Genomic DNA, 26,872 nt, shown 5'->3' with positions numbered 1-26,872 from the left:
ATTCATTCACCAGGTACTTGTTGACATGTGTTGGGGACACACCGTCCCGGACACGGAGGAGGAGGTGCGAAGCGGGTGGCTATCCCGTGTGGGAATGTCAGGTGGGATGGGCTGCAGCGACGCCTCCTCAGCGGGCCGCCTAGGTGGAGGAGGGGGCCTGGAGCTTCCTCTCACTTCCTAAGGCCAGCACACCCGCCTGCTCTGGCGGCCACTAGAGGGCGATAGGACACCACCCGCCCGCTCCCGGCCCCGTCAGCTCCCAGGCAGGGTCAGACCCTCTTCCACATTTTCAGTGAAAAGACAAATCAAAGCCTAAGGTCCAAGCTTATGAATCACTGACACTTCAAGACTAAAACGATTAGCCTCTTCACATGGGGCTTATAATTATTTGAACAACTGCCTTTGTTTAGCCCCAGTCCTATGGCTAAGGGACTAGGTCAGACAGTATGAAAAGTGGAACAAAATAATATTTTACCCTAGGCTTCTACCAGTATTTGATTTAATCTGGCTTAAGGGAAACCCTGCCGTGGCTCTTTCCTGGAACCACGCCGTCCTTTGCTGTCAGGGACGAGCACGTCCAGCTGTCTTCCAGGAGGGCCCGGCCGCGTCTGCACGTGACCCATCATCAGACATTAAGTGAAGTCCTGTCTGACACCCACGAGAGGAAATGTCACCGAAGAGAAGTTGTAAGTGCTTAGTGTGAAAGGGACTGGACCCTGTTTGTGTCCCTGGCATTTATTTTTAGTCAAACTAGAGTAAAAGACAGTAAGCCGTGCTTCTGGGCCTGGACTTAAGAGGTCCCCCTGGGCTGCTCAGGGGAAGCCCTTGTTCACTCAGGTCCCAATTCACCCCCTCAGTTTGCACACAGGGCTTCACCCAAAGCCAGAGGCTGCTTGACCAAGGTGCCAGACGTAGAACAGGGAACTGCCCAGGATTTGCTCAAATCGTTGTCCACAGGTCCAGATTTGGGGCCCTTTCAGGATCACTGGAGTTTGGACTCCTTCTAGTTATAGTCCCCTGTCATCCTTATCATTACTTCCATTTACCGAAATTCCCCGTTTCCTATATTTACAGTCGTAAAACCAAGGTTGTAGGACAGACTGAAAGAGTGAATGACCAGGATAAGAAGGAAAAGTATTCCTGGCCCGCCTGTTGACGTGGGCTTACCTGTTTCAGGATCCCCAGAAACGTGCTTAAAACTTGCAGTTCAGGTCTGTTAGGTTGGGAAACTGCCTTCTTGAGCACCAGATCTCTGGGAAGCATCTGAGACCTCTCATTAATGTCTGCAAGGTGCGGTGGGGGCGAGGGGGGGTTGGTGCGCAGCTCAGCTCTGCCTGGGTTGTGCCTTGAATTATTGCTCTGGGAAAGAGGACTCTTGCAAAATCCAGTAGCCTGATAAACCAGTTTACCCCAGAGCAATGCCCCAGGAGACAACCACCTGGGTGCCTGTTTTGTACATAGATTGAGGGTTTGGAGATGGCCAGGGAGTATTTGTCCCTAGAAACAATCAGACCTACACTCCAGACTGCGGAGTGGAAGATGAGGTCCTTGAGACTGGCATGCTCAGGGCTGGCCGCCCCACCACCAGCCTGTCTAATGGATTTCTGAGTGAGACATCTGCAGTAATACTCAAACGAGGACAGCAAACATTTCTACAACTGATTAGGAGAAGGAAAAATGGAGGCAATAAGCTAGCTCCATTTGGTTTCTGGGGGCACCAAAACCGGCGGGGAGAGCAGGCTCCCACGAGGTGAGTGCTGTTCCCACCTGGGCCAATGCTGGGTTCTGGCTCTGTTCGAGTGGATGTTCCACAGCGGCTGTCTCAGCCTCTCCTGGCAGGTTCCTGCCCCTGAGGGCATGAGGGCTCATTGTTACCAGGTCTGTCGAGAAAGAGAAGGCCAATTTTGTCCAAGGCCCCTGCGGCTTGCGCAGCCCCTCTGGCTGATTTAGCTGGAGCTGAACACTCCTGGCCGGCAGACCCTTCCGGCTCTGGCTGGAGGATGGTCACTTTTCCCCAGGACCTAAATTCCGAACCCCTCCCTTAATTTGGTTCTTCAGGCAAACCAGTGGTTTGTTGTCTGGCCAAAGAATATAGTCGAAGGGGTTGACCCGTACTCCTGCTTTTCTTGTTGGATTGCAGTGTGTACAGTCTATAGATTTTAGTCATGGTCTGAGCATTACTTCCAACAGGTTTGTGATATTTGCTGAGACCGTGTGCAGCCTTCCCTGATGCCGGGATCTCCCAAAAACATCACGGAAGAGGTTTCCCTACCTTAAAAAGGTCTGATCAATTCACTTGAGCAAAAATATGAGTCAGGAAGAAAATCCCAAGCCTGTAACACAGCTCTGTAGTGGCCAGATTCCAAGCAGTTCTTGCTTCTGGAATCCTTGCAGACAGTAAAGTCCATTTTATCCCAAATCGAATCTGCCCGAAAACTCACGGACCCAGGATCAGGGGTGTTTATTCCTCTGGCCTGTGATGCTGTGGCACTCTGAGGGGCTTCCTGTGTCCTCTAGTGACAACAAAGCTGCCTGTACATGGAGGGTGCAGGCAGATCCTCCGAACCCTGGTGACCTGCGTGCAGCACATAGCTCTTAGACCAGAAGCCAGGACACAGGCATCATGGAGTTTACCCAAGAAAAGGTGGACACCAGGGAAGGTGTGGTTCAGCCCACTGGGTAACAGACCGCTGGTTTGGCCAGGCTGGAGCACGTCTTGAGCTGCCGGCAAGCAAAGGCCATCTCTGCGTGGGGGCAGGCGGGCAGACAGTCGGCTTCCAGTTGGCAAGGGTATGCAGTGAGAGTCCAGGCGCCTGCCGGGGCAGGGGGCCTGCTGAGTGCACAGGGTCCCCGGGACCTGGTTTTCATGTGGAAAGGGCTGTGGGAAGGTTATCGCCAGGCCAAGACTGCAGGGTCCTTAACAGACACGTCCTGGGCTCCACTGCACATCCCTGCACCTACTGCTGACCTAGGCCTTCCCTTGGCATTGGCCCTCCGTGCCTTCCCCTGAGAAAGCTCGGCAGCGAGCTTCCTCCACAGGAGACCTGGCTGCAGGAACCCAGTCACAGGGCAGGTGTTGACAAGGTGCCAGGAGCTGAGAATCTAACAGCCGCCCACACCCACCTCCAGGGTGCCCACTGCCTGCCCTGTCTAAAGGAATAGCCCCCCCCCCCCCCCCCCCCCCCCCCGTGCAAAGACTGAGCTTAGCCTGAGTCCACTCATTGCCAGGCCTGCCTTTTGGGGCACTCGGTCTCTCCCTTTTCCATCCTGGGCCTGGCACACACTGGGATGGGCAAGGTCACTGGGGGAGTAGACAGGTTTTAGCACCCCTGGCCTTCTTATCTTATGCTATTTCAAAAGATCCATTTCTAGACACTTCAGAAGTCGGAAAGCCTGAGTCTTTGCTGGAATTTGTTGGAATGTATTAGTTGCTGGTGTGGGGCTGATGCTGAGCCCGTTATCTTACAAGCCCAGGACTCTTAAGAAGCCAGCAAATACCCTTTCTAGACTGACATTCAGAGGCACAGAGGAGCCTTTCTTTGAATTGTCTTTCCTTTTTCCATCTAATAGATGATATGTAATTTGGATAAAGACATCACTTTATTTTCCATTTTCAAGTTCACATTGGATTATAGCTAATCTTTTGGTAAAAAGGCAGTGCACGTGTATCCTTGGAGGCAGAAAATTCAGAAGACAGTTTCCAGGGCATCTTTTCCAACATGTTCAGTCCGTTCCCCGTATCTTTTAACTGGAGCTGTCAGTCTGCTGTGGGGCCTGTCTGCCCACAAGCCGGTGCTGCTGTCGCCTGCCTCCTTCCACACTGTCTGGACAGGGGTCCCATTCAGGGCCCCCACCCAGGACTGTGCGCACGTGCAGCTCAGTACCAGCCACGGGGCACCATTCCAGGAGAACCCAGACCTCTGTATCAGACCCAGACGCAGTCCATTCAGAGAAAACTGTCCCCATCTCCAGGCTAGAATTCCAGAGACTTCCCTCTCCTCACGACCGAGGTCATTCTTCACCAAGTCCCGGCAAGTCTTCTGTCCCGTTCTCTCTGTGCTGTCTCCTCATCTGCATTAGCATGCACAGCCCCATCCCCTGTGACGCAGGCCTACCTCTGCACATTTCATCGGAGGCTCCTCAGCAGAGAATGTATGGCAGGTGCTTATAGCCAACATGAGCTGTGCTTTCCTGTCTGACCTCGGGCGGGGCCCTCCCCAGCCTGCCTTCCGCGTCTCTCCCCAGCCTTGTTCTCTACTGACCTCACGGGCCTCCTCTGCCCGGGCCAGGCCCTCCCCAGCCCTCACCAGCCAGGGCGGCCTCCTGGCATGGCCCTCGTCATGTCCTGGGTGGGTACCGCCACCCTCTGGGGCTGACATTTTAGGCTTCTGTGGTGATGTCATATTTAATACCACCTCGTTCAGTAAGGGATTCTTAGGTACATTTTCTGAGTGCACCGTTGTAAGCTTGCGAGCAGGCCCGGACTCCTAACTTCTCTGGCTTCCCCCCAGTCCACAGTCTTCCTGGCTGATGGAGAAGCTGTCACCTGGTGAGGGAGAATGACTCCCAATAGCAGGGCCACATGACGCTGACTGCCCCTCGTAGAGATCAGAATTTATTGTCAGAGAAGACACCCATGCTGCCTTCGGGGACATGACATCACCCACGTTTGGGCTGGGGCCCCCGATAAGGTCTTGCAGGGAGAGTTCACAGCGTCCGTACAAAGACCCTTCCAGTGACGCCTCTCTGAATGGCCTCCAGCCTCGGCATTACAGCTCTCACTGGCCCAGGACCCCTCTGTTCATTCTGATTCCCGCGTGTGCGTGCTGTTGTGACCGGGGGCTTGTCCAAGAGTGGTGTGGGTCCCGGGGAAGCCCGGGACCTATGGGGTGACAGCCAGCAGAGACTTATCGGGGGCTTGGGCCCCCGGCAGCTGGAGTCCCAAGAGGGCCTCTGAGGGTGGGGCCTGTATCTCATCCACCAAATGCCTGGTGACCCTGGACCAGCCGAGAGTGGGCCCGGTTTTGCACATGGCAGTAGCCCGAGCCCCCACATTGCCCACGTGTCGGGCAGGGAGGCCCCCGCTGAGCAGTGAGTGGTTGTCTCTGGTAAGGCTGCTGACCCATCAGCAAGGTCGGGGCACTGCCATCCAGGGCAGCTTCCCGGGGCCGCCTCCACCTGCAGGGCCAGGGGGGGCCCTCAGCATGGCCACAGCGGGTGGGGACTCCCACCAGGCCCAGGGGACTCCCAAGCCCTCAGGCACCCGGCCCTCCTCGCCTCCCTGGGCCCACCCAGAAATTCATCACACAGTGTGACGCAGCCCACTTCCTCCTCCCTGGGTTATACAGTGATTCCTTACCCCTTCTTGGGCAATAGCTCTTAAAGTGAACAGCAAGCAAATTGGCCTAATAGTTTTTATCTCTGCTTTCTTTCGATGCATCTAGAATTTTTAAAAAGTGAAAGAGCCACAGGGGGTTTGTACGGACTGAATGTCCCGCTGGGCACATGTCACTTTGGGTTAGCTGAGTGCCTTCTGCAGCCTCGGTCGAGCGCCCACAGCAGCACGTCAGACGGATTAGGCGCGCACATTCACTCCTGCGGAGCACAGGCCAGCGGGGGTGGGGGTGACGGGCGTCTGGCTGTGACTGTCCCAGGGCCAGGGCCAGGGCCAGGCCGGCAGCCGGACGCCCCGTGCTCTCGCTCAGTCTTCTCCCCGGGTAGGCTCCGGGTGGCGTCCCCTTGTGTGGCAGCGGCCTTGGCTTCGTCTCTGTTCACACTCAGCCTGGGCCCAGTAACGGTGTCGCAGAGGAATCACGCCTACACTGCTCTTAGGGTTTCCGGACCAACGTGGCATCCTCTGGCCTGGCCCTCGGTGGTAAATGACTCACAGGGCTCTTTCTGGAACAATTCCCTGGGCTCCCATAGACCTACTGGGGCCAGTCCTGGTCTTCGTGGGACACCCCCCTCCTTGACAGGTGACCTGGTCTCTCACCCTGCCCTGCTGACTTAAAAAGACAGGCCCCCTGGGGCGCCTGGGTGGCTCAGTCAGTTGAGTGTCCGCCTCTTAATTTCGGCTCAGGTCATGATCCCAGGGTCATGGGATTGAGCCCCGCGTCGGGCTCTGCGTTCAGTTTGAGATTCTCTCCCCCTCTGCCCTTCCCCCACTCGCATACACTCTCTAAAAATAAAATAAAACACAGGACTGGCTCCTAACCTCCCCCTTGGGTGGGGCCCGTGAGGCGGACAGAAGCCCCCACGGGGTGGTGCTCCCGTGGGCAGCGCCCCAAGCCACCACCCACGCTCCCCACATGGACGCTTTGGGCCTGCCCGGTGCTTCCTGGGTACATCCGTGTACGTGGCTCGGCAACGCCCGGTGCAGGCAGGTCCCCACCTGCCGGGCCCCGGCTCAGGTGTCCACGCTTCCCGACAGGGACTGATGCACTCCAGCGGCCCCGTGGGCCGGCACCGGCAGCTGGTCCTGGTCCTGGAGGGGGAGCTCTACCTCATCCCCTTCGCCCTCCTGAAGGGAAGCTCCTCCAACGAGTACCTGTACGAGCGCTTCGCCCTCATCGCCGTGCCGTCCATCCGCTCCCTCAGCCCGCAGGCCAAGGTAAGCCTCGCGCCCGCCGCGGTGCCTCGCGGTGGGGTGGGCGCCCGGAGGACGGTCTTCCTGGCCAGCCTGGGCTCCTGGGGGTTAGGGTGTGATACCTTCACAATGTTAATTTTGTCGTTTGCAGCCCGGTAGGTTGGCCTGGGAGTAGGTCCGTCCGGAGGTCGGGGGGCAGCCCTCCTGACCCCTGACCGTCCTTTGCTGTCCCAGGAAGCCGTGATGTGTGTCATTTCTCTCCAGATGTCTTTGCCGTGACATCAAGGTTGGGAGCTACTCGGAGGCACCGGGTCAGGCCCGAGGCCAGGCTGAGTATCTGAGGAATGTGGTTTCCCCCGGCGCCCCCGACCTCATGCTGACCGGGCGCTGAGTCTGCCCACGGCGGAGGGGCCGCAGACAGGGCTGGCGGACACATGAGATTACCGTCGAGTGGAAATGGGTCTCACAGGCCAACGAAAGAACTGAGCACAAACGAGGTGGCTTTCAGGGGACAGACAGGGATTTGGGTCTCATTCCGCACAAGAGTCAGTGTGAGAAGCGATGTCCACAAAAATCAAGAGGGTGACAGTAGGCCATCCACAGAGTCATGGGTCTCACCCCACAGCCACCCTCGGCCCGTCCGCCTGATTGGAGAGCCTTCCAGCCAACCCCGATCCTCTTCCCCTTCTCCAAACCCGCAGACCCTCACGGCCCCCGACCTGCCGGGCATGCACTCTGGCGGCCCAGCTGCCCTGCCCAGTCTTCAAACTTGAAAATGGCCTCAAGTGCTGGTGCTCTCAGAGCCCCACAGAGCCGGCTCAGACGGGGCCCCTCCTAGTGGGAGAAGGTGGCTCGTTTAGGAACCCAAACCCCACACCCTGGGTGTGGACAGCCCCCTTGGGATCTGCCTTCGCCCCTGTTGACCTTGGTCACTGACATGGTTCAAACCAGGTCAGCTTCTGCCTCGCGGGGCTTGGGAAACCTTAGTTGTTTGACCGTTTTCGGTGGCTGGATTGTAACCTTCTCATGGAACAGAATTAGTTCAAAGTGAAAGAAATTATTTCCTCTGAGTATTTTGTGTGGCCGTGGCTGACTCTGAACCCCAGATGCGAAGGGAGCTGGCCCCGTTGGACACTGTCCCGCACGGCGGGCCTCTCGCTGCACCTGCTGCCAGAGGCACCCTGAGGGGCAGAGGCGGCCCGTGTTGAGAGAGCTTCGTGCTGATGACAACAGCGAGCTGGCTGTTTGCCACCGTAGCCAGGAAGAGGGAGAGGCCCGTCTCCTGCCCGACGCCCGGCAGGCGCTTCTCCTGCCGAGTCCAAGGTATCCACCTAGTGGAGCCACCAGCAAGTTATTCTGAAATAACCTGATACTTGATGTTTCCCCCACAGCATCGAAAGGCACCTCTGGGGGGATACCAGAACTTCGCTGGACTTTGTGCGATTTTATTTTATTTTTTAAATTTTTTTAACGTTTATTTATTTTTGAGACAGAGAGAGACAGAGCATGAACAGGGGAGGGGCAGAGAGAGAGGGAGACGCAGAATCCGAAACAGGCTCCAGGCTCTGAGCCGTCAGCCCAGAGCCTGACGCGGGGCTCGAACTCACGGACCGCGAGATCGTGACCTGAGCCGAAGTCAGACGCCCAACCGACCGAGCCACCCAGGCGCCCCTGTGCGATTTTATGATTCAGTGATGTTTCTATTTTGCAGCACAGGGAGCAGAGGCCAGCCGTGATCTCTCCAGTACAGAGTGTGTTAAGTTAGCTCTGGCTCCGCCGAGACTGACTTGCCTTTGGTCACTCCCAGAGCCCTGACTCCTCGGGAATGAGTGTCCCCCTTATTTCAGGGCCCGCAGGGAGGTCTGCGGGAGTGAGACGCGTGGCGCAGGCGGGTACCACATGCCCTCACCTCCTGCCCCTGGGCCCCCAGGGCTTCACAAACGGGAGAGGCCCTTTCTCCCGTCCGGTCCCGACTGTCGAGAGCTTGTCACGTGGAGAATCGCCGTGTGATTCTCCGTGAGATGAGCACCCGGGTCTAAAAGGTGTGGAACGTTTGAGCGAACGAGGTCAGTGGGGGAACAGGTGCAGCCGAGCTGGGCCCAGCCCTGCACTGCCCGGAAGCCTGTGGCCGAGCCGGCTGCCGCCGCCGGGGCAGCGGGCCACCGTCTGACGGGTGGCCCGCTGGTCTGTCTTCCCTCCCTAGTCTCACCTGAGGAAGAACCCGCCCACGTCCTCCAGCTCCACGTCCATGGCGGCCGTGGTCGGTAACCCCAAGCTCCCGCCGGCGGTGATGGACAGGTGGCTGTGGGGGCCGATGCCGTCGGCTGAGGAGGAAGCCTACATGGTGTCAGAGCTGCTGGGCTGCCAGCCCCTGGTGGGCAGCGTGGCCACCAAGGAGAGGGTCATGAGCGCCCTGACCCAGGCCGAGTGCGTCCACTTCGCCACCCACATCTCTTGGAAACTGTCGGCCTTGGTCCTCACCCCCGGCGCTGACGGCAACCCGGCCGGCGGCAAGAGTTCCTTCGGCCACCCTTACACGATCCCCGAGTCCCTGCGGGTGCAGGACGACGCCAGCGACGGGGACAGCATCTCAGACTGCCCGCCCCTGCAGGAGCTGCTGCTCACGGCCGCCGACGTCCTGGACCTGCGGCTTCCCGTGAAGCTGGTGGTCCTCGGCTCCTCTCAGGAGTCCCACAGCAAGGTCACGGCGGACGGGGTCGTCGCGCTGACGCGGGCCTTCCTGGCTGCCGGCGCGCAGTGTGTCCTCGTGTCCCTGTGGCCCGTGCCTGTGGCCGCTTCCAAGATGTTTCTCCACGCCCTCTACTCGTCCCTGCTGAACGGCCTGAAAGCCAGCGCTGCCCTGGGGGAGGCCATGAAGGCGGTGCAGAGCAGCAAGGCCTTCTCGCACCCATCCAACTGGGCAGGTAGGAGCACGGGCCGCTGGTGGACCCCGGGGCTCGGTCCTCACGGCCAGCCCCCCGCTGGGGGTGAGGAGGGCAGCGCGGGGCCCCGAGGAGGCGCAGGGAGAGGGCAGTGTTTGCGGAGACTCTGGCCTTCTGCCAAGTCGGTCATTTACCCCCATGGTGTTAAGGTGGTCTTTTTGACGAGGGAGCCGCAGAATAGTTTGCCATTGGAGCGTGAGGGTCGACCTTTCCTGAGACGTACGTGTATGCCGGACGACCCATTTTATGGCACCTTCGCGTGAAGTCCCTTGAGGGACTGTAGGAAAGAGCCGTGTGGTAGAAGGACCCTGGGTTTGGTCATCGGGAGACCTGGGCTTGACCTAGCCCCACGCCTGGGCTCTGTGACCGGAGCCTCACCCTTCCTGGAGCTCAGCGCCCTCACTGGTCACAAGAGGGTGAGAACTCCTCATCCGTGTGTGGACCGTCCGGGGAGGGGGCGGGTTCAGTGTCTGTGACACGTGTGCTACGACAGCACGTGCTCTGGGCAGACCTGCCATGGGCTCGGAGGTCTGGGAGCGAGGGGACAGTGTCGTCTGTGACGTGTGGTCACAGGTGGGACAGGGGCTGACCTGGGGACCCTCCCGTGTGGGAAGCCCTCCCCGACAGACTGCCAGCACCAAGAGTCCGCCCTGCCCCCCAGCCTCACCCAGCAAGGGCCACGTCGCTGACGCACCCCACGATGTGTCAGCCTGTGGCTGTCTCTCAGGGGCGGCCCCTGCACCTCCCAGGATGCTCCAGAGCAAAGGCCAAGTTCCCATCAGTGCCGTAGCAATGGGACCGACCCGTAAACAGAGTGTCTTAGTCTCGAGAAACAGAAATGGCAAACACACCCCTTTCAAACACTTATATTTCGTTTTAATCCACGTATACGTTTAAAAACCGGGAACAAGATGGCTTTCGCCTCACCCTTCCTCTCCAAATAAGTCGGGTTTGCGTCTGCCGACAGGGGTGGCGCCATCTTGCAAAGGAGGGGAGGCCCGAGGCGGACCCGGCAGCGGCGAGGGCCAGCGGTGGTGCCCGGCCACCAAGCCGTGTTGTTCAGAAATGGAAACGTTTGCTTGCTTCACGCAGCAGCACAGCCGTAGCGTTTTCCTAAAAGGTGTCCGGAAGGAACAGGACAGAAGCTACCGTTTCCTCATGCAGCTGAAGACAAACCTCCTGGCAGCGGCTGTTCCGCGGGGGGAGGGCCGGGGGCCGGGCTGTGTTGTTCAACTGCTTCCCCACCGGGAGCCGCGGCAAGCAGGGCCGATGGCGGCAGCCCCGTGACGGCTGGCGGCACTGACGTCTGCTTCTGTGTGCTCCCCACAGTCAGAGGGGCTTGGGCCCCCGTGCTTGGCGCTTCTTCCTGACGGGACCCTGCGCCTCTCTGGGGGATTCCCCTCCCCCCCCCCATCTTCCCAACGTGTTTATGGATGTGGCGTCTTTGTCCTTGTTTTAGCGATGGACAACACACAAGTCACCGCTCAGTGCTGGGGACAGCGGTATCTGAATGGTGCTGCCCTGCTCACCTTAAAAACAGCCCTGCCTCCTTCGTGCCCTTGGAAATCCCCTTTTCTCCATTATCTGGGGGCAGCTTGGCCCTCAGCTTGCTTGGTGGCTTGAGGAGACCCCTCCGTCCCTCCCCCAGGCACTGCGTGGGTCCCCCCGCCCCGGCTGCCTGCTCGTTCCTTCGGCTAGAGAAGGGTGCCTCCTGCCCCGCGGCTGGTGGCCCCGTCCCCGGACATGTTCCAGACAGACACAGGGGTGTCTCCGGTGTTCCTGGGGATGGTGGCCAAGCCAGGGAAGGGGCCCCGGGGGCCCGGCCCGTCAGCCCAGGGACCCCCACGGCCTCTTCCTGCCCTCACTTCCTGTGCAGCAGGAGGACGGAGGCACTTCCCCGAGCGCCCACTGCTCCCCGAGCAGCGAAACAGTATCAGTTCCTAAAAGGGAGGGGCCAGAAAGGCACCTTAGGGTCCCCCGGTGAGTTAGACATCCCCGCCGTCCGTCCTTCCGCTTTGCCGCGCGGGCCCCTCTTGGCCCGGCGGCTGTGAGGTACCGAGGTGAGGGCGGGCTCAGAGACGCCCTCCTTGGTTCTCCGCAGGGTTCCTGCTCATCGGGAGCGACGTTAAGCTCAACAGCCCCTCGTCGCTCATCGGCCAGGCCCTCACGGAGATCCTCCAGCACCCGGAGCGCGCACGGGATGCCCTGCGAGTGCTGCTGCACCTGGTAAGCGCCTCACCCAGGCTCCCGGGGGCAGACGCCCTCAAGAGGGGGGAAGACTGTGGCGTTTCCCTGGCACCGGGGGACACGAGCAGGTGGAGGGGGCACCGTCCCCAGACGTACACGGGTTGAGCCAATTGGTCGAGCGGCAGGCACGACACGTGTCCTGGGCACGGCTGTGGCAGTCTTTGCCGAGGTCCTGGGGCCCACGTCGCGGCTGCTTCTGGGCCATGTGGCCTTGGGCAACTCGCCTGGCTCGCTGAGCCTCAGTTTCCTCATCCGGAAGGGGGGATAAAACTTTGAATTTTTCAAGGTCATCGGGAGGATTAGAGAACAGGTGAGTAGCTGGAACACAGTAGCGTCCTAGTGGCTGAGAGGTGGTATTTTAGAGTCAAACGGCACGGGCCTTCCCTGAAATGTGGTTGGAGGAAGAGTCCAGCACTGACCCTGCATTTGGCCAATCCCAGCCTCTGTGGGGCCGGCGCAAGGGTATAGACAGAGGCTCCACATCAGCGTCCACACATTTAAAAGTTACACATCGGGCCAAGAAGCAGTGACACAACATCCCTTCTGCTCTCCCACTTGGTAACCTGGAAGGCGGCTTCTAACAATTTAGAACCGTCAGCTTCCATGGAGCTCTGCGCAGGGAAGACCGGCCCTGCCCCAGCCCGGGGGGTCCACGTGGGTGGACAGTCCATGCCACATCCACGCTCTTTCCAGACCCGATGCAAACAGCTGCCCACTGCCACCCCGGAGGACAGAGGTGCACGCGCCATGGCTCTGTCCGAGCTCGAGAGACAGAGGACGTGGGGCCCTGGGATCCACACAGGCCCTGGGAGCAGGCTGGGGGCTTTGAGCAGGGAGCTCACTTTGGGGGCCGGGTTCCGGTGGGCACGTCCACTCAGCTGGGCACGCTTATTGCCCCCATGGGCCCGGGGCCCGGGCGGGGGCGCTCAGTGCGATCCTGGTGGTAGGTCGGTCCTGTACGTTTCCTGAGCTCAGGGTCTGCCTGACATCAGTGTGTGGCCAGGTAGGAAGGAGGTCACCTGCAAACCCCAGGCGGCCCACGGGCCAGACTTGAGGCAGCCCACACCGCCTGCTCCAGGGTAGCTGAGCTCATTGCTCTGAGAATTTGGGGAGACTCTCCCGGCTGATTCGGACCTGTGCCTGGAAACCGCACAGAGTGATTCGGCTGCTCGGCTTAGGACCCTCTCCGGCCCCGTCGCTCCCCCCCCGCCCACCCCCCGAGTCCCCTCCTTCCTTGCTGTGGCCCCCAAGCTGCTTTTCTGAGAGAACCGAAGTGCCCTCTCTACCCCTTTGGCTTTCTTCTCCCAGACCAGGCTTGGAGCCAGAGCCAGGTCTCTCCACTCCCCACTCAGCCCTGCGGCCCCTCAGGCACATTTAAGGGCTGTCTCTTCTTTCTTGGCTTCGTTTCCCAGGGTGAGTACAGGGGCCATGGGTCAAGTTCACCAGCCCTTGCCTCCTAACTACCCTGGGTGCCCCCGGGGCCCCATGTCTCCAAGGCGTGCCAGCCAGCCAGCTGGTTGTCCTGCCCAGGAACACTCCTGTCCTGCCTGTGAGGTCAGTTCCCAGCATCCCAGGGTCGTACTGTGAGAAAATTCTCAGGTGACATCCTGGACGGCTCTTCTGCCCCTCCAGTGAGGCACATGTGCCCCAGGGCACACGGGATCTCCGGAGGGACAGAGCTTTCCCCTAAGGAGAGAAACCTGCAGGGAGGCCGGAGGCTGTGGGAGGTGCTCACGGGGAGAGCGGACTCAGTAGTGACTGGACACACTGAGCCCAGCATTTGCCAGGCATGGCTTTGGCCCTGGCAGGTGGGAGGGGGACCTGAGGTGGAAGGGGAGGCATAGGTTCTAGAGGTCACTGCCGAGGGACGAAGGGGGAGTCAGGGGCACGGGGAATAAGGGCGCCGCCAGCCAGAGCCCCGCGCTGGGGACCGCTTGCTGTGTGTGAGGTGTGTGGGCCAGCGAAGAGGGTTCGGGGGCCTGAAGGTTTGTCCTAGTGATGGGGCACCGCTACACGGTTTGAGGCAGCCCTGAGAGCGGGTTTTAGATGAGTCATTTGAGTGTCTGTGGGGGAGAGCCGGGAGCAGAAGAGTGGGCTCGGGAGGGGCCAGAATTCTTCCGAGTCTCCCGGCCCTCGCTGGCATGGACCGGAACCTTCTTTCCCTTCGTGCCCCCCCCTGCGAGAAGCCGGGCCGCTGCTGCAGTGTCAGGATCCCCAGGCCTGGGCACCCAGGGGGCAGCAGGCAGCTGCGTACTGGCTTCACACCTTAGGCTTTGTGTGTCCCCAGAGCCACCGGGAGAGAAACCGGGGCTGGCCCCTGCCCCTGCCCGGAGTGGCGCTTCACTCCCCCTCGCCCTTGCAGGTGGAGAAGTCCCTGCAGCGCATCCAGAACGGGCAGCGCAACGCCATGTACACGTCCCAGCAGAGCGTGGAGAACAAAGTGGGCGGCATCCCCGGCTGGCAGGCCCTCCTCACCGCCGTGGGCTTCCGGCTGGACCCCCCTGCCAGCGGCCTGCCTGCAGCAGTCTTCTTCCCGACCTCCGACCCGGGCGACCGGCTCCAGCATTGCAGCAGCACGATCCAGTCCCTGCTGGGTGAGCCTCACGGTCCCTGCATTCATAGGGATGCTGGCTCTCACAGCTGGAAAGGAGCGAGTGTCCCAAAACATGGCAGGGTCGCAGACACAGACCTCTCCTCAAGTGGAGGAGATCTGAAATAGCAAAGCATTCTCTGCCCCAGCAGGGCACGGCCCTGGCTCTGCCTCTTCCTGGAGTCACACGGAGAAAGGCTGGGCGAACAGTAGCTGCCTTAATATTTCATTGGCAGCTTCGGATCTGACAGAGCTGTGTGGCCAAACCCCAGCATCAAGCAGGCTGCAGGCGCTCAGGGCTGACTTTTATGTATCACTCAGAGGAGGTGATGCTGCCTGAGCCAGGGCTGGGATCCCAGGAACGTGACCACACACCTGGAGGATTGCAGCAGGGGCAGGACTGGCCTTTCTCTGAGCCCCTTCTCTCCTTTCTCAAGTCAGACATAGACCCACATGCCTGGCTATCCCACACTTTTTAAAATGTCACCGACGCAGAGCATCTCAGGCTCTTAGCCTGGGGAGGGCTATGAGTGCAGAGGCTCTTCTGGGTAACACGCACCTTCTTCTTGGTTTAGGTCTGCCCAACCCTGCCCTCCAAGCCCTCTGCAAGCTCATCACTGCCTCGGAGACTGGCGAGCAGCTTATCAGCCGGGTGAGTTGAGCTAGCTAGCGCGGCTGAGCCCAGGCCTGAGGGCTGTGCCAAGCTGGAAAGACGGGGTGATTTGGCCCTAAATAGGAATCTGCAAGTAACACTGTCTTTTGCTTTTTTCAGCCTTTGGGATTAGAAAGAAAAGGCGAGGGCTGGGGGTGAAACGGCCCCCCAGGCATGTGCATGCACAGGGGGCAGATGCTTGTGCTGTCCTCTCTGGGCACTGGGTTCCGAGAGCAGTAAGGCATCAGAGGATGCCTAAGGGGCCCCTGTCCCCTGCAGTCTCAGGCCATTTCCTGAACTATTCAGTGGCCTCCTGCACCTTGTCATCCCCGACCGCCAGCTTTTTCTGCTGACAAGTGTTAGAGCCACATTCCCTCAGCCAGCAGGTGTAGGGCTAGCCTGCCAGGTCCACTACAGGTGTCCAGATCAGAGTACGAACCCTGCCTGAAACAAAGTAGCCACGGCCGTGAACACAAAGTCAACTCTAATGCAAGATATTGGTTAGCAGGTTTTTAAAAATGTGCTTTCTTTGAAGGGAACGTAGATCTAATTCAGCAATCAGGAAGAGTCTAACTCTCAGTATCATGTAGGCCCTTCCCAACTTGGTCTCAGAGCTCCTGACCTTCCTACTGCCAGTGAGGGTCTGGAACAAGGGGAAGAAGTGACATGGTGAACCCCAGGGTGACCGCTGTGTGTGGGAGGGCTTCCAGATGGTATAGCGACCATGAATTACACAGGACAGTTGTCTCTGGTCATCTTGTAGTGTAATAATTTGAAAAAACAATATATATTATTTATCAGCTTTCATGTTAAATGTTAATGTTTCTGTGCAGAAATAAAGCTGTTCTGTCTAGGATTAACCTCTGAAAATCTGAGTGCCTGGAGCCCCCCACCTACCTGGGGTTGTTTCCAGCCCAAATCTGGAACACCGTAGCTCAATGACATGGCCCCTTCTTTAGTTCCTGCTCGCTCTGCAGTAAGTGTGTTGTTACATCTCCTTGTTGGAGAGAATCAGGAAGGCACTTCTAGAACATCCTGAACCCAGGAGGGCTGGAAGCCTGTGCTCTACAAGAAAGAGAATTCTAGAATTACATCTGCAGGGCAAGGCTGAGTCCCAAAACCCAGCTGCTTGATTTCTTGCTTTGGGTGGCATCACAGGGACTTTCTGCCTCCTATCCCGCTGGGCCCCAGGCACCATGTCCGGGGCTGCCCCCCTGTGGCCGGCAGACAGTGGATATTTCTTGAGTCACTCTGGAACCACGGACGTTTCTAGAGTGGCCTATACATGGCCTGTGCACCCCCTCCCCCTGCCTCCCACCCGAGTCCTGCCTGCCCTGCTCCTCTCCTGGCAAGGAAGGGCAGGGCCTGGCTACCCCTGACCGCGTCTGGCCTGGTGTGGCTGTTTGTTTTCCTGTGTGTCCCTGCTGACTCTCGCTCCTCTCCCCTCCCGGTCAGAGCCGCGGGCCTGGTGTGGCGCTTCCTAAAGCAGTAAGCAGCTCGTGTTGCATAACAACCTGTGCTTGAGTCTAAACTCTCTTCTTTCTCTCTCTTTTTCTTTCTTTTTCTTATAATCTGCTGGCCGAAGGCTGTTAAAAATATGGTTGGAATGGTGAGTAACTACTTTAAGTAGCAACTGTTGTCAGGTGAGCCCCTGCACCCGCCACCCCCGCGTCCCCCGGGCCCGCTGTGAGCTCAGGCGCACGTGCTGTGGGAGCCCCGTGCACCTGCCCACGCGTGCCCCGGGCTGGGCTGACCCCGGCCGCTGGCCACCACCTCGCGCGACTGCCCTCTTCCTCTGCTCTGGCTCCCCCTTTCCTGCTCCACCCTTCTTGTGTTCTTGATTTGACCTCTCAAGCTCCACCAGAACAGCAGGGGCGGAAGTGACTTTAAGTGAGTGACCCTGACCCGAGTCGCTACGGGCACTCGAATGGGTCGTGTGGGTTCTTCTGTGAGCGCTAAGGCTCTAGAACATACCTTCACCATGTAACTCGAGATCATCAAGAGGGTTCTAATAAAGACTAACGAGGGGGCCGGCCAGTCCTACAACCCACCCCTCTTCTAGCCCCCGAACCCCAGCACCGGTGCGCGGAGGGAAGAGGTGCGTCTGCCCCGACCTGTGACCCACCCCCCTCCCCTAAGCCTCCCCAGAGGAGCCAAGACGGTAGGCGTGAGGTGCCACACAAGGAACTTCCAGTGCTGGGCACGTGTGAGGTCATTAGGGATGACGGCACCAGGTGACGCAGAAGTGCTACAGGGGACGAATCGTAGGCGGGCTGGAGGGGACAGAGGCGCTGGGAAGGCGCAGGGCTCACCTGTTCTTGTCCCTCAGCTCCACCAGGTGCTGGTTCAGCTGCAGGCGGGCGAGAAGGAGCAGGACTTCGCCTCGGCCCCCATCCAGGTGTCCATCAGCGTCCAGCTGTGGCGGCTCCCGGGCTGTCATGAGTTCCTGGCGGCTCTAGGTAGGACGGGGCACCCTTCGCCCACGTCTTCACTCCCGTTTTTCAAAACCCTGTTTCTCCCAGTTTCTATTGGGGAAGGCTGGTAGATTCTTAGGGGTCTTTGTGTTTTCTTAGCTGTTTTGTTATGTAAAGATGGTTCAAAGATTCCAGCACTTTAGCCCAGTTTCCAAACGGCCCTCCAGCCTGGTTCCATCTCCCCTACCTACCTTTTGGTCTCATCTCTCATTTCTAGGCGTCATCTTAATCTAAACGCGCTAGCTTTCAGCACCATTGGGGATCAAGCCATGATTAAAAGCTAAAGAAAACAAAGTCACAAAATAAGGGTTTTAGGGTCGGTCTCTATCCTACTGTTGAAACTCCGTTAGATTTGTTAGATTTGGTGCTGGGGACCTAGAACTGCACGCACCAGGATTCTTGTGCACCCAGATGCTTTCTGTTCCTTTTGTGACACTGAAACATGGCTGAGGCAGCTTGACATCATTGCTCCTTTACTAGATGTGTTTCTGGATACGAAAACCACAAGAGGCTGTAGGCTGCTCTCCTGTCCCACTTAAGTGCCTGTGTGATTTGCCCGGGAGCCATTCCCTCCACCAGCTTCTCTGCGAACGCCTGGGTCCTGTGAGGCAAGGTGCTAGGCTCTGGGGGTGCAGCACTGAGCAGAGGACCGTGCGCTCCTAGAGTTGTCAGCCTGGTGGGCAGATATGGTAGACACTTGGCCTAAGGGGAGCACCTTAGGTCACAGGCAGAAGCATTAGGGTCCTAGCGATGGCTGCAGGGGTAGGAGGCAGGGAGGCAGGGGGGTGTCTTCAGGGGGAAAGACCCAGGCAGAGGGAAGAGCCGTCGGTGAGCATATGTGTGAGGCACCCATGCTGGTGCAGGAGGCACAGGGACAGATGAGGCCACGGGAAGGCCTTTGTCTGAACCTGAGGGAGTGGGGGTTCCGGAGGATGACACAGCTTCAACTCACTGTCACGGGGACCAGGCCATCCGACATGGCAGAGCAGCCAGTCCTTAGGCAGTTTTCTTCTCCTTGTGAAACCTGGATATTCAGCATAAGGCCTCATTTATAACCAATTTTGCAGGTGACCTTTCCCGGCCCGCCTCAACTTAGGGCTGGCTCCATTTGCTTTTTTGTTTTTTAATTATTATTTTTTAATGTTTATTTATTTTGAGAGAGAGAGGGAGAGACAGAATCCCAAGCAGGCTCCATGCTCTCAGCACAGAGCCCGACGCAGGGCTCGATCTCACGAAGGGTGAGATGATGACCTGAGCCAAAATCAAGAGTCGGACACTTAACCGACTGAGCCACCCAGGCGCCCCTGGCTCCGTTTGCTTTTAATGGGGGAACCCCCAAAGCCCCATAGGGACTCTGAATCTCTATAAGTCAATGCTCTGACATCCTTTATGATTTGTACTCTTTCTGTGGACTTAAAGCACAGTCTTCTTGGTATAAACATAGCAAATTAATATCTAAGTAAATATAGTCAGTAGCAGTTAGCCAGGTCCACACTCAGGAGGAATCTCGTTTGACCTCTAGGACAGGCCTGTCCCTGGAGCAGTGACACAGGACCCAGGTGAGGGAAGACGGAGCCAAGACCTTTCTTTATAAAGGAAAAGCTGTCTTCCTCATGCAGGGCCCACACCTCCTCCCTTCAGTGTGGGTCTGACAGCCAGCCCTCCTCACTGGTGAACTGGATATTTCCAAGTGGATTGTTAGCTCTCCTCGGTGTTGGGAATTGTGGGTAATTTCCTACTTCCTGGCACTTTCCAAATCCACTGATATTCAAGGGGCGACCCAGTGTGCCTGGACTGGGACCGGAGGAGGAAAAGTCTCTGCAGGCTGGGCATCTGGACAAGTGACTCCCTCACTCTTGAGGGCTCTGAGGCACCAGGTGCCCTCTTTCCAGCCCTCAGCACCCAGCAGGAGCCATCACAACCCATCACAGGGCTGTTGGCTATCTACTTCAGTGCTGTCGGAGGAACCAAGTCACATCGTTCTGCTAAAAGTAGAGGTTTCTAAGCAAAATCTTACATTTAATATGAGTTGGTTATTCGCCCTGAAATGCTGAGTTCTCGGAGACCTTCCTGCTGCTTCCAGGGACTGTTTATTTCTGAGTCCAGAGGGGAAAATGTCTCAGAGCAACCGGAAGGCCGAGGTAGCTCCTCGAGTGAACCGAATTCCCAGAGGAATTAGCGCCAGACCCGTATCAGAACCCTGGAGTAAGAATGAAAACGTAGACACCCTTCTGCTTTGGCGAACACAGCATGCAGGCTACGGCAGATTGTACGTCAGAGGAGGGAAGGGCCCGGGATCACAGGTGCCTGCCCCCTGGGCCGTCGGCACCAAGTGCTTCCGCGGTTGCAGGCGGCGGTCAGTGATCCGCTGCGGGAGGCCGGACGCGGACGTTGGGTGCCGAGGGCTCCACGGGCCCTACATCCTGTCTGTGCACACAGCCTTTGGCCACGGCATCTGCGTTTGGCTCCTTCTTCCCGTGCGCCTCCCAGGGAGAAGTGCGCCGGGTGCCTTTGCGAGGTCTCTAATAAGTCTCCGTGCGCTGGTGGCAGCTCGGTAGCTCGCCTCCTGCTCGGGCGGCTCCCGCCCTTTGCTGTGCCCGCTCCACGTCTCAGTAGAGCCGTTGGTGTCAGGGAGCGGTCCCCCTGGACTTCAGCAGAACAAACAGAGCGCAGTCCCAGTGGGGTGGCTCGGCCCAGAAAGCAGACGCTCCGTCGTCAGGCGCCGCTCGTTTCCACGCCCTTGGTGGCAGACGCTGAGCACGTGTGAAGACACCGTCCCTGCCCTTAAGAAGCCTGCACCTTCCCGGGCACCAGCTTTAAGTGTTGGACCCCCCGCCGGTTTTTGTCCCTCTTCAAGTCTTTTTTAAGTGCATCGGTTCTTGGAAGGAATGAGCCCGACTGATTGGGACCAGGGGCTCTCGGGAACACAGCTGAGGGCGGGAAAGCTGCCAGTGCTCCAGGATGGGCAGGAGGGAGGGACCCAGGCCTCCAGGTGCACACTCTGCACTCGGGAGGGGGGGGACCCGCACCTGCACCCGGGGCCGCCCCAGGCTGGGCGCTTGCTGAGGGGCCCGCGGGGCTTCCCGTGAGACCGTCCAAGGAGCCCCAACGGCTCTCAGCCTTTTCCAGACGTGGACTCTTCCCTACGGAAGCAGATGTTTACATTCTTTGCTCCCCTAGGGTTCGATCTCTGTGAAGTGGGTCAGGAGGAAGTAATCCTGAAAACCGGGAAACAAGCCAACCGGCGAACCGTGCACTTTGCCCTGCAGTCTCTGCTCGCGCTCTTCGGTAAGCGCCTCTCCCCCGCCGCCCCCTCCATGCCGCCCCCCGCGCGCCCGGGGTGCAGACGCCCGTGCCAGCCTGGCTGCATCTTGGGAAGGGAAGGAAAAGTGAACATGTAGTTTTGGCATAAGTGTTCGGAACTGTCCAAAGGCGGTCAACACACCAACTCATGATCACAACGCGTGGTAGAGACAAGGTGTCGCCTAGCGCGGTGAAGATGACACGCAGAGGATGGGACGAGACGGGGTGGCAGCCGCTGACTTAGGGAGGGGCGGGTCCCGGTCATTCATGCTGGAGGCAGCTTTCAGTCCCCTGGGGGCACTCTGCCTGCCTGCCGCGCTCAGAGGGTGGTGCTGGCTGCCACTCAAAGACCGGATGCTGGCAAGGATGCTGGCCCTGGTCTGAAGGCAGAATCAACAGGATCTGCTGAAGGGTGTATGTCACAGGAAGGGAGGGTCGCAGGCAATACCTTGTTTGGGGGAACAAACGCCACCTTTTGCTGAGATCTTGGAAGTGGCAGGAGGAACGGGCCTGAGTTCCATCTTGGACACGTTCAGTTCTGAAATGGCCGTTAGACACCTGTGCCGACGGCTGGTTACAGGAGTCTGAAGTTCAGGGAGAGGCCGGCGGGGAGAGGACTGTGTCCTGTGATCACTCTGGGGTTCACAGTTTGCAAAGACGAGGAGGTCCCGGGAAGGAGTGGTCAGTGAGGGCAGGGAGCGACCAACTGTGAACCTGGGCAGTGAACAGTGGGTTTGGCAGCATGGATGCTGCCGGTGACGTTTACAGGAACGAGGGAGGGCAGAGGTTCGAGTGGAGGGGGTTGGGGGCGGGGGGAAGAAGGGGCTAGGGGAAGGGGGAGGAGGAAAGGCAACGCAGAGAGAGAGTGTAAATGACCCTGAGGGGGCTGCTGGAATCCAGAAGGTAGTGGCTGTGGGTTCAGGACAGGGGGCAGCACAGACGGCCCACAGGCCCCGCTCGGAGCACGAGCCACGACACTTACCCTTCCCGGCGGGACCTCGTTCCCCAGGATTCCGGGGTAAATTCAGATTGTGTGCACGCAGCACATACACAGCCCCCAGCTAGCTCCTGCGCGTAAGGGGATGCTTGTGACCTTGAAAAAAACATCGAAGCCACAGAGAATTCTAACTGCCCTCTGGGCACTTATGTCTTGTCTCAGATTCTACCGAGCTGCCCAAGCGCCTCAGCCTCGACAGCTCATCCTCCCTGGAGTCTCTGGCCTCGGCCCAGTCCGTCTCCAATGCCCTGCCCCTGAGCTACCAGCACCCGCCCTTCTCCCCCACCGGTGCGGACAGCATCGCCTCGGACGCCATCTCGGTGTACAGCCTGAGCTCCATCGCCTCCTCCATGAGCTTCGTCTCCAAGCCCGAGGCGGGGTCGGAAGGCGGGGGCCCCCGCGGCCGGCAGGACTACGACCGGTCCAAGAACGCCTACCCGCAGCGGTCCACCCTGCCTCGGGGCCAGCTGTCCCCCCAGACCCGCCCTGCGGGCGGCAAAGATGAGGAAGAATACGAGGGCTTCTCCATCATCAGCACCGAGCCGTTGGCGGCCTACCCGGAAAACCGGAAGCTGCGCTTCTCGCCCGATCACAAGCAGTCGCGAGTGGGGACGGCCGGGGGTGTGAAGGTTTCGGTAAGCTCCAAGGGCAGCGTGAGCACACCCAACTCTCCGGTTAAAATGACTCTGATTCCCAGCCCCAACTCTCCCTTCCAAAAGGTTGGAAAACTAGCAAGTTCAGACACGGGAGAATCGGACCAGTCGAGCACAGAAACCGACAGCACCGTGAAATCCCAAGAAGAGAGCAACCCAAAGCTCGATCCACAAGAGTTGGCCCAGAAAATTCTAGAGGAGACGCAAAGTCATCTCATCGCGGTAGAGCGGCTGCAGAGGGGCGGTGGCCAGGGCAGCAAGAACGGTCACCCGGAGGACGGCAGCGGCCCCGGGCCCAACGGCGGGGCCGTCTTCAGGGCGTCAGAGACCAGCGCGTTCAGCAGGCCTCCCCTCTCGCACCCCAAGGGTCAGCCGTCACCGGTCGCTGCTAAACCAAAGCCCCCAGCCAGAAGCTCGTCCCTCCCCAAGGTGAGCTCAGGGTACAGCAGCCCCACCAGCTCGGAGGCGTCCGTCAAAGACAGCCCGAGCCAGCACGGGGGTCAGCCGTCGCCCGGCGCGGACTCCCACACCTCCCTCCCCGACCAGCCTCTCTTTAAACTCAAGTACCCCAGCTCTCCTTACAGTGCTCACATTTCCAAGTCGCCGAGGAACGTGTCCCCCAGCTCCGGCCATCAGTCTCCTGCCGGGAGCGCGCCGTCCCCGGCCCTCTCCTACTCGTCGGCCGGTTCTGCCCGCTCCAGCCCCGCCGACGCCCCCGACATAGACAAACTGAAGATGGCAGCCATCGACGAGAAGGTGCAGGCCGTGCACAACCTGAAGATGTTCTGGCAGAGCGCACCCCAGCATTCCGCGGGACCAGTGAAAATATTCCGGGGCCCCCCTGGGACGATGACTTCCAAAAGAGACGTCCTCAGTCTCCTAAATTTGTCTCCTCGGCACAACAAGAAGGAGGAAGGAGTGGACAAGCTGGAGCTTAAGGAACTGTCCATGCAGCAGCCTGGAGAAACGCCACAAAAGGCGCCTCCCAACGGCCACTGGCGCACGGAGACCACGGCACTGGGCACGCTGCCCCTGCCCGCCGGCCCGCCCGCACCGGCTCCCGCCCGCCCTTTCAGACTTCCCTCTGGCAACGGCTACAAGTTTCTGTCCCCGGGGAGATTCTTCCCCTCCTCCAAATGCTAGAGCGCGTCTCACAGCCGTGGGCTCGGGCTGCAGCAGCCGCGGAGACAGGCGCACGCTCACGGGCCCACGCCCGCACTCTGAGCGCGGGGGGGCCCCACCGGCCACGTCTCGTTGGGTGCTCCCTCGGGGCGTGGGCCGCCGCCGCACCCCCCGCGCCCCCATCCACACGGCCGGCGGCCACCCTGGGCCGGAGCCACCACAAGCCAGAACTTCCGTGGTGTCGGTACCGGAGGCTCGTGGAATCTTCTACATGCTTCACCCAATGTTTACCTTGAACTCCCTGCTTCTCATCTCTGATGTGACTCTTCAACAGGATTTTTTTTACAAAACGGTCATGGTTCCGGGTGGGGAGAGGAAAGGGAGCACATATTTTGCTAAGAGGCATATATGCAGTACCTTTTATACACAAATACAAATAGAGCTTTTTTTTAAGGCTTTCAGGTGCTGGTTGGGGGAGGGATATATAAAATCTAAGTTGAATTCTACATGAAAGTGTGGTATTAGCCAAAAACAGAATGGTTTTTAAAATGCCAATGATTTGTAATTAAACTGTAGCAATTCTGGTCGAATGATCGCGTAACATCACAGTAGCAATGCAATAAACTCACTGTCCAACAGCACTTCCGTCCTGAACTCCACAAACGTCCTTGGGGCCCCACTGTCAACCAAACTTGAATTTTCTAAAAAATTTTATGTAACTCTCTTCTCCAGGCATTTTAGAACTATGCAATTGTGATTTAAAATGCAACTTTGTGCTTTGAAAACATTATTGACCTTTTTTGTACGTGGATAAACAACTTGGTTTTATTACCGATAGTACTTTGCATTTATAGCTGTTATTTTTAAAAAGCTCAAATTTTTTAAAATGTCAAATTTTGAATAGTCATCAGTGAGTAATTATCAAGTTTGCGGGGGAGGGGGGAGGTTGAAATTATTCAGTTTCCTTGTAAGCAAAAAAAAAAAAAAAAAAAAAAAAAAAAAAAAAATACACAGCTAACTAGACTTAACCAGAACGGAACTTCCAGCTCCTATTCCCTTCGGCAGCTGCTTTAATTTTATTCTCTTTTCCCAACTCCAGGCCTCTGCCACCTCTCCCATCTAGAGCTGTTCCCGGGCTCCCGCAGCCCCAGCACCCCATGTCTGTGAGCGGCACCCTCGTCGTAGCGGGGACCACGCTGGACTATGTCCACGGCCTAAGAAGCCGGGGCGGGGAGGGGCAGCTTTTGCTGGGATTTACATCCAAACGGTTGCTGAGCAGGGACATAGATATTCCTGAAAGTGTTGTCCTGAACAAACAGGGTAGGCATCTCCTACAGCCGTGACCGTGAGCCCAGGTTCTCGTCAGCAAGGCTGTGACAAAAGACAGTCTAGGTGGGGGTAAGCATTGACTTCTAAAGAAAGAGATGAAATGCTAAAAATCACACTAGGACTAACTTTAGTTGGAGAATTTGAATACACCTCTTTTACAGAATTCTAAAATTAAAATCCTCCCGCCCTCCCCGTGGGGAGTGTCACGCTGAGGTGGGCGGCCGCTGGGCCCGCGACACCTGGAGTGGACATGAGAGGTGTGGCGGGAGGGGCACCAACATTAAGACCCCCAAGTAGAGTCTTTAGCCTCAGGTAGGATCTCACTTTCTCAGCACACACTGACCGCTTGCCCTGTCACTCGGTGAACCCTGAAGAGAGGGAAGGAGACTATTTCCTCGGCGCGTTACTCCCCCCTGAGCCCCATCAGGGGCCTTTTGCGCCTTCACCCCGACAGACAGCAAGGGTGTCCCGTTCGCTCCCTGACCCCGACACTGGAAGACAGACACTTCACGAAGAAGCAATCACGAGGTTCTTGGTGTCAGGAGGGAAAAACCAAACGGTAATAGAAGTCCCAGAGTAGCCAATGAAAGCAAGTTCATAGCACTGTGCATTTAGATAGTGAAATCAGGTCCCCACAACAAACACAACACCTCAGAGTAAATTTCTGAATCCCGATGTAGATAGGCGGTTCCTTTCTTAGCCATCTCCGCCCTTTCCCAAGTGCCGAGCGGCCCTGGAGGACCGGCCTGGGGTGTGTGCTCCCTGTGTGAGCACACGCACCCCCGTCCACCTCCAGTGCACGCCCCTACCACCCAGACCGCTTCCCGTGGTGATCGAGCCGGCTAGGAGGTCTCGTGGACCCTGACCTGGCATTAGTCGTAACCACACTATTGTTTTAGGTTTCGTGTTGAAAAACCAAATGGTGTACGTGACCTTCTTTTTTTTTTTTTTTTTTTTTTCCTGTCCTAGAGATAAGCTTCAATGAAGGAAAGCTTAACATGATGAAACAATAAGGACCAATCTAAAAATCACTGTAGAATCGTCACTTGCTTATGTTTACTGTCTTGGTGTTTTCTTTATGAGTGAAATGGATGTCAAGTCACAGGAGATTTTTCAGCCTCCTCCACGGAAAAAAAAAAAATATGCACTTAAAAGTTATGTGAGACTGTATAATTCACAGATTTCTTTGTACAGATCAGGGGTTCGCAGACCGTGACCCACAGGCTGAATCTGGTCGGAGGCCTCGTTGTTTATAGCCATGAGATAGCAATGGATTTCACATGTTTAAATAGTTATAGAAGTACCTCCATAATATTCTCGATTTTGCCTCTTGGCCCACAAAGCCTACCATACCGGATGCCTGACCTTTTAAGAAAAAGTTTGCTGACTCCTGGTGCAGGAGACAGAAAACACAATTAGAATGTTTTGTTTCTACAGTGTAGGGAACGTGAGTGTCGAGTCGTGGATAAAGTTGGCATGCTTGGGAACCCTGAGCCATGGGGTAGAAGCAAAGGACTCCCGCACAGTCCGTGGCTCTTTGCCCCGCTTGGAATGATTCAACGGATGTGGGTAAAATGAACAAAACCATCTTTTCCTTACCGTGTGCAGAAAGCATTGGATACGTTTCGTTTTCAGCTCAGGAAACTGGAATGTCCTGCCCCCATCCTCCTCCATCAGATGCAGATACACTGAGCACAAGCAATAAAATCTCCCTCCTCGGCATGACCACAAAGCAAGGGGTAGATCCCATCTGAATTCTCACCATTTGGCGAACTTGTTAATAACCAAGTCGAAACACCAGGACAAAATGAGCTACTGAAACTTACGTTTTGATCCGCCTTAGCGTGTCGTGAAACGAAAATGTTGGCACTTCATCCTGTTAGAAAAACACCGTGGTCCACTCTGATCGTCGCTGGGTCTCAGCAGGAGACAGGGTGCTGCACACACTGTCCTTGTCCCGCTCTGGCGTCCCAGTGA

The 26,872-nt window shown here is 57.7% G+C and overlaps 1 protein-coding gene across 4 annotated transcripts in view; it reads left to right on the top strand.

Annotated features, from left to right (window-relative positions):
* The window catches only part of TTC28 (tetratricopeptide repeat domain 28), a 637,046-nt gene extending 612,643 nt beyond the window's left edge, over positions 1-24,403 (top strand). For 3 of the 4 annotated variants that reach the window (XM_058693130.1, XM_058693128.1, XM_058693131.1), the window contains 9 exons: positions 6,431-6,610; positions 8,790-9,510; positions 11,630-11,754; positions 14,138-14,369; positions 14,941-15,017; positions 16,603-16,626; positions 17,347-17,476; positions 20,672-20,779; positions 21,954-24,403. In XM_058693130.1, the coding sequence (XP_058549113.1) occupies positions 6,431-6,610; positions 8,790-9,510; positions 11,630-11,754; positions 14,138-14,369; positions 14,941-15,017; positions 16,603-16,626; positions 17,347-17,476; positions 20,672-20,779; positions 21,954-23,587 (3,231 nt within the window). In that variant the 3' untranslated portion in view covers positions 23,588-24,403. The remainder of the gene's footprint in view (positions 1-6,430; positions 6,611-8,789; positions 9,511-11,629; positions 11,755-14,137; positions 14,370-14,940; positions 15,018-16,602; positions 16,627-17,346; positions 17,477-20,671; positions 20,780-21,953) is intronic. The other variant, XM_058693129.1, reaches the window with a different exon arrangement.
* The last annotated feature ends 2,469 nt before the right edge of the window (positions 24,404-26,872 follow it).

The sequence above is a fragment of the Neofelis nebulosa genome, chromosome 11 (assembly GCF_028018385.1).
Source record: "Neofelis nebulosa isolate mNeoNeb1 chromosome 11, mNeoNeb1.pri, whole genome shotgun sequence".
Taxonomy (NCBI): domain Eukaryota; kingdom Metazoa; phylum Chordata; class Mammalia; order Carnivora; family Felidae; genus Neofelis; species Neofelis nebulosa.
The sequence above is the reverse complement of the archived record's forward strand: the minus strand, read 5'-3'. Positions and strand labels throughout refer to the sequence as shown.